At 40.0% G+C, this 7,040-nt stretch overlaps 1 protein-coding gene across 2 annotated transcripts; it reads left to right on the forward strand.

The window, feature by feature from the left end:
• Window positions 1-1,126: 1,126 nt before the first annotated feature.
• On the forward strand, window positions 1,127-5,415 carry LOC116714508 (microsomal glutathione S-transferase 2-like). 2 transcript variants are annotated; one of them, XM_032555125.1, is made up of 6 exons: window positions 1,235-1,306; window positions 1,789-1,864; window positions 1,989-2,091; window positions 3,752-3,851; window positions 4,523-4,675; window positions 4,765-5,415. In XM_032555125.1, the coding sequence occupies exons 3-6, from the start codon at window positions 1,998-2,000 to the stop codon at window positions 4,871-4,873; spliced, it is 456 nt and encodes a 151-aa protein (XP_032411016.1). In that variant the 5' UTR covers window positions 1,235-1,306; window positions 1,789-1,864; window positions 1,989-1,997; the 3' UTR covers window positions 4,874-5,415. The 2 variants fall into 2 exon arrangements, with proteins under 2 accessions (XP_032411017.1, XP_032411016.1); XM_032555126.1 differs by lacking the exons at window positions 1,789-1,864; window positions 1,989-2,091 and having other exon boundaries at window positions 1,127-1,306; window positions 4,765-4,880.
• The last annotated feature ends 1,625 nt before the right edge of the window (window positions 5,416-7,040 follow it).

Below are 7,040 nucleotides of genomic sequence, written 5' to 3' on the forward strand. Positions count from 1 at the left end.
GTTCCAGTGTTTAGTGTTCTTTTGAAATTAAAGTGTATCTATCTTTGGCAGGAAATCGCATGCATTATTACGTCATTTCCATTACATCAGTGTAAAAAGGTCTTCAAACAATATTATCGTTTATCGCAATAATTTTTGAGACAATTAATCGTTGAGCAAAATTTGTTATCGTGACAGGCCTAATTGCTATGCAGTTTTTTGTTAATGATCTGAGAAATTTCCCTTAACATTGAGTGATTCCACTGATTTTCTGTACTTGTATATATATATACATTTTTTTTTTTTTTTTTTGTGGCGTTTTTTCTACATTCCATGTTCTGATCCTACCGCTGCTGTAGTTTTACTGGCTTACTACTCAGTCAACCCCAGCAGCTGGAGCTTCTATAAACTCATAGTCAACTTTCTGTCAACTCTTAAAGAAACAAACTATCCAACCTTTCCTGACTGACTCCTGTTCAACAGACACACCAGCTGTTGAAAGCACCGGTGCGTTCAGCGGTGAGGAATCGAACATACTGCATCGTGTTAAACGTCCGCCGGCTGCGGAGCTCTGACGGCCCCCACGCCGCTTTCAGCTGCCTCTCGCGCGGATCGCTGTCACAACTCCAGCCCCTGGCGCTCCCCGCTACCGAGCGGGCCCAGAGTCAGACCGCCTCACGGAGGCTCGGGTCTGACACGTTTAGCAGTTAAAGCGGGATCAAAGCCCTCCTTCATCGCATTCCCCCCGTGAACAGCGTGCACTGCAGCGGTACAAACCTTCCACCACCTCCTCCACGCTTTCATCGTCGCTGTCCATGCCGCCGCGGGAGGAAGCCGGCTGATCACGGCACGCAATCCCAACCCTGCGCTGTCACCCGTGGGCTGCCGTGGGGCGTGGTAACACATGCCACCTATTAGACACTCTGAACCGGTTAACGGTTGACTTGTACTCGTTTAAAAAAAAAAAAAAATCTTCATTAGAGGAATCCTGACAGCGTTGCCAGAAAGGTTCCTGCAGACATATCAAACAGGTAGCAATGAGAGAAAGAAACGATATAAAACTCACACCAGGCTTCACTGAGAAAACATTCTCACATTTTTTTCTTCATAGGGCGCGAACAAAAATATGTAATTGAGAATCCAGTCCGTATTTTACAGAGGCAGGGCAGAGCTTTACTGTACGGACATGTTTGGACATACAGTGGGATGGCTTTAAGTCTTTTCCCAGGTAGTTCCTCCTAATACTTGAGTAAAGTTCAGACTGCAATGGCAACAGATTCCCCTCTTCTCCTGGCTGCGGTGACCCTTCTATCTGCCTTCCAGATGGGTAAATATTAACTGATATTAAATGAAAAATCCTTATACAAGTACTAGTGTAACCATAACACTACTTTTGCCTCAGTTTTATGTGTTTGCAGTTAGAACTGTATAGAGTTTTACCCCGTGTTCCTGGTGTCAGTGTGGACCTGTGGGGTGAATGACCCCAGTCATGACTTATTGCCAGATTATGGTTCCCACCGGCATGCTTTGGATTTTGTAATATTAATGTTCTCTATTTCTACAAAAGAAAGTTTCAAACATTTCTGCAACATTAGGTTGAATTGTAGTATTTTGCACATGAATGGATAAAAGAAAACATAATCTAATGTTTGAGTTCTTCACCAAAGACAATATATCAATAACATATTGTCTTCAATATGTTATTGAAGACAATTTATTTATTTTGTCATTCTTCAATCAGAGTTGATGCTTTTATTTTGAAAGGAACCAATCCTTACTGTAACCTGGTTTGTTCTCCATGACAACCAGTTTGATAACACAGATACTCAGTGTGCAGAGGCTGGTTTAGTACCCCAGAAGATGGATTGATTTTCCACAGCCACAGGTAAATAATTACATCTATATTAGTAAGAGTGTACACTCTGCTTATTTATCTATGTATTTATCTATCTATATATATCTATGTTTTACACTCTATGTGTAAGTGAGGTGTTTGTTGGTGTTTGCAGTGAGTAAGGATGAAGCCGGCTCACAGGAAGAGTGATATGGAGCGTTTGGGTGTGTTTATGGAGATGAGCTACATCTCTGCAGGAGACACGTCAGCAAACAGCCGTGAGCATGACATAAACTTTACTAACCTCTTGTAAATGTAGACAGCTCCTTTAAATGATCCCACAGCTGACAGCATGGCGGTAACAGACAACTACAGGAGCCTGCTGGAAAAAGGAGGTCAACGAGAATCACTTCAATAACACTAGGCTGGCTTTTTACAGAAACATGAAACTGGATGAAGAAAATTGCAAAAATATGTTTAGTAACAGTCAAATACATGGCAATTCCAAAACTACAGAATCCAACATACAAAATAGTGTTCTTTTCTTAGTCTTGGATTAACAGGAACTGCAAAGTCATGTTTAGACGTCATTCACACAAGGTCACAATTTAACTAGGGTAAAAATCAGACCCTTGTTCTGCACTATTTGCTTCATCCAGAGGGTCTGGGTTCTCGGCTGCTGACAAATGTTTGCTTCCTGGAGGTGTGGACTGAGGTCCACACCTCAGTCCACACCTAAAACTGTGTTGAGGTTTTAAATTTTACCCACTTGCTAACCTTGCCCATGATGTGTGTATATTAATGTTAGATGCACTCTTCTTACTTCTGTGTTTTGAAAAATAAAACTGCTTTCACCACGGCTTACTATAGTTGATGCGAGGAGCGGCCAGATTGGACCATGAAGTGTAATTGGAGCTGCTCCAACTATCTCCAAATTCGACTTTGGAGGATGTTGCAGTTAATTTTTCCAACTGGGAAGTCAGAATTTCCCAGTTCTGAATACGACTGGAACGCATCATTAATCCAATTGTTTTCAAAGTGCCTGCACTCTGAATGGTCATTTAATCTGACTTTTACATCATTGCTATGCGACATGCGTCATAATTCTGCACCAAAAGAAGCCCGATGAGGTTGGAGTCGCAAACTGTTCACACACAAGTCTGATTGCAGTTGTAGTGGTATCAGGACCACGCAAAAAAAAATTAATAAAAATAAATTAATCAGATTTCCTCTGATTATTTTACAGGTCATTGCTTTCTAAAACGGTGATTCATTCAAAACGCATCATTGACTGACCGTATAATTAGCTGATTATTTCATGGTGTTCTTTTCATCCCTGCATTTACTTCTTATGGCTCTTGTCCACCCATTTCAACTTAGTTTAAAGATTTTTCACTACCAACAGAATGCCTGTTTTTGGAACGTAAATCACAGGGTTTAATTTTTGCCAATGGGACGTTAGAAGTGGCGATAATGCACCAAAATGTTGCCAGCCAACCGCCATTGAAGAAGAAACTAAACGTAAACTAAAGACAATTTAAATGCTGCACAGTAAAGTTATTACCGGACCACCAAGGTCCTCACAGGCTGGAATGGTTCAAACTGGAGAACAATGGAGGTCGTTCAGCCGACTGGATGCCATTAACAGAAAGTGACCGCCGAACAATAGGATGGAGAGCCGGTTGTTTACTAGCATGTCTGACGCCCACATAATGATGATGATAACACCACTGTGCTTTATTGTTTTAGCCAGCCAATAATTAGGGACAAGAGGTTCCTTACTATCTCTACATTTTGTCATGATTGGCAGGATTCCAACATTTGAAAAGTAAAATTTCATAAAATATGTAACCATGAGGCGCTCTAAATGCCTGCAAATGTTTTGCTTTTTGAATTATTAACAAAAGGTTGCTTCCTACCATCACTGTGTTCACTCAGGGTACCTGGCCCGCAGAGTTGGATGGTCTAGAATGGCTCACAAGATCCTCCCTCCTGTAGTCTCTGGTCCTCCAGAGTTTGAACGAACGTTTCGTGCGCAGTAAGTCAGCTGCCTGTACAGATTAAAATTCAATGTGCTAGCTTTGGAAAATAAGGAAGAGACTTACCAAATTACGGTGACTTTGAACAGAAAGTGCATCACTTTTAAATTCTGTTGACCTTTTTTGTGTTTTGTGAGTGTTTATGGTTGTGGGGTGTCATCATTTTCCAGAAACCTTTCCGTTTTGGCTCCATGTTTGCTTAATAACCCAGTCCTCGAGTGCCACTGCCCTCCAACTCTGATTCATCCAAAAGTTGAATTTAGATGATGTTGTCCTGGAAACAGGTTTTCCAGAACAACCTCAAACTTCATCTTTGTACAGTTACCTCCTGAGCACCGGTCATGCTTAGAACCTTTTAGACAGAAACTGTTAGCTTCTGGCGTTGGCAATAATAACAACCTCAAAAGAGTGTGCAGCCATCATCTGTTTCCATCAAACTGGTCTCACATGCTGAGAAGACTGAAACGGAGAGAAGCTCTGTTTGGAGAGTGTCCAGGCTGGCTAATTGGTGCCACATTTGAGAAATTTCATAAGGATTTTAGTTGATGGATCACCTCAAAGAAGTACAATGGGGAAAACAAGTATTTGATACACCGCAGCTCTAATGTCACCTCTAATGAGCGAACCTGCAGACGTTCCTACATCATATATTGGTTTTGTGTGTTTGCAGTCAGAACTGTGTGGAGTTCTACCCCCTGTTCTTGGTGAGTCTGTGGACCTGTGGGATGTTCTTCAGCGAGGTGCTAGCTGCAGCAACAGGTTTGGTCTACATGGCGGCCAGGCAGCTCTACTTCAACGGCTACACCCAGTCCACCAAGAAAAGGTTACCCGCCCTCATCGTCTGTCCTAAGAACAAAGCATGTACAGATGTCAGGAGAGCATTGTGCTCAGTGAGCGGTGTCTGCTCTGCAGGTTACCTGGCTTTTACCTGACCCTGGCTGCACTTCTCACCCTGTCCGTTCTGGCTGTGGTCGGAATAACGCGCGGACTCCTGGACAAGTACTTTTACACCCCTATCTAAAGATTTACATCTGTTTCATGTGAAGAAGAAAAGGATTGCAAATATTGTTTTTATGCACATAGCAATCCTGTGTTCTCCAAGTGAACAATCTGTAGACAGAAGCTGTTCTGGTTCATCTGAGTAATTATCAGTAATTGTCTAAAAGTGGTTTCTGACCAGTTTTCGCTGCTGCTGGGTTCTGAATGAGGGCAGACCGGTTGCAGTTTTCTGGCCGATTGTTGATCTATAGAAAGTCTGCCATGCCGATTCTGATTTTGGCCAGTGCCAAATTATTTTTTTTGTCTGAAATGTTGCTAAATATAACAAAAAGTCGCTGAAGTGGTAACAGTGGAGTGACTATTGTTGACTGGGAATGTGCAGACATGATCTGGTGGATGGGTGCATCACTCAAACCTTTCAGATTAGTGAATAAGATTGGCTTCACATTTAAGTATCGGCCAATCACAATCCTCCAAAATTAGGTTTAATAGAGTGTAACTGACAAATTCGTATTAAAGTCAACTTTGTCAAAACCAATAAAGTTTTTTTTCCCCCTCATCCAAGTATGTCTTCTCATTTGAATTTTAATTATTGCTGTTAAAACATGATTCATATGCCTGGCAATTTTTGAATTCCTTTCATTCAGTGAAGAAGTCTCTTTAATTCTGACTGGAAATGAGACAGTCTTCTGTTAAAAGGTAACACAGTGTAAACAGATTGTAAGTTTAGAAAATAAAGTCTTTATTTAAATTTTCTTATCATGCATTAATACTAGTGGTGGGACTTTGCTAGAATTTTTTGTTGAGTTAATTGCAGGGTATGTAATTAATTGGGTTTTAAAAGAAAACTACATGTTGACAAAATAAGTAACATTTTCAATTAAAAAATCCATTTAGCAGTTTTTGAGCTCAACAACAAGAGTATTTATTGTATTTGTTCTGTTATTCAACCATCAGATTGGTGCAAAGTGCTATTATACCCATTCAGTCTGTGCTGCTGCAACACACACACAAAGATTCTTTTGTGTGTGTGTGTGTGTGTGTGTTCACGAAGTGAAATGTACCACCATTTCACTTCATGGTGCTGCATCGCCCTCCAGCGGCTAAGTTGTGTATAACTTGTCTAAATCAAACAGATGGTGTCAAACATCAGCTAAGCTTTGTCTCACTTTTTTTTTGGTCTTTCGATGTACACAGTATCCATCCTAACTGAAATTGTTCAGCTTATAATGCGCGTCTTTTCACTCACATTTGTATTGAATTGGAAAGAGTGATATGTGTTTATACACATACATATAAATCTATATATATATATATATATATATATTGAATTGGAAAGAGTGATATGTGTTTATACACATACATATATATCTATATATATCTATATATATATATATATATATATTGAATTGGAAAGAGTGATATGTGTTTATACACATACATATATATCTATATATGTATCTATATATATATATATATATATATATATATATATATTGAATTGGAAAGAGTTATATGTATATATGTCTACATAAATATGTATAATGATGACATTAAAAGTGTCATTATTATGACACTTTTAATGTCATAATAAAAAGTTTGAGGCTTTTTAATTATAACAATTATAATGCCTCACATCCATCCATCCATCCATCCATCCATCCATCCATCCATCCATCCATCCATCCATCCATCCATCCACCCATCCATCCATCCATCCATCCATCTATCTATCTATGCTGGCCTAAAAATATCTGAATCACAGACTGATTTTCATATTTAAGCATTTAACCAATCACATTTCAGCCACTATTTGTTGCCAGGGTCAAAGAAATCTGCCTGGAGGCCTTCACAATCAGTTCTGCTGGGCCTGTAGAATAAAATAAATGTCCATCAAACTGTTGCTTCAACCAATCAGATTTTGAGTTGGCGGAAACGTCAGCGTATTCACACGCTCTGATTGGATAGTCAAAGCGCGTACTAGCCAGAGCTAGCAAACTGCATCTGCTGCGCAAGCAAAGATATTGTTGTGTTGATTTAATAGCTGTTTTGTCAACCCACAATGGTGAAGGAGGAGAAGAAATGGATTTGGTTGGAGATTTACTGTCAAAGCCATTTTCAAGACGGACTTTTCAAGAAAAGCTGGACATTGTTAAACAAGGTCGGGTAACTCCGAAGCTAGCAAGCCT

Source organism: Xiphophorus hellerii, chromosome 23 (genome assembly GCF_003331165.1).
Source record: "Xiphophorus hellerii strain 12219 chromosome 23, Xiphophorus_hellerii-4.1, whole genome shotgun sequence".
Taxonomy (NCBI): Eukaryota; Metazoa; Chordata; class Actinopteri; order Cyprinodontiformes; family Poeciliidae; genus Xiphophorus; species Xiphophorus hellerii.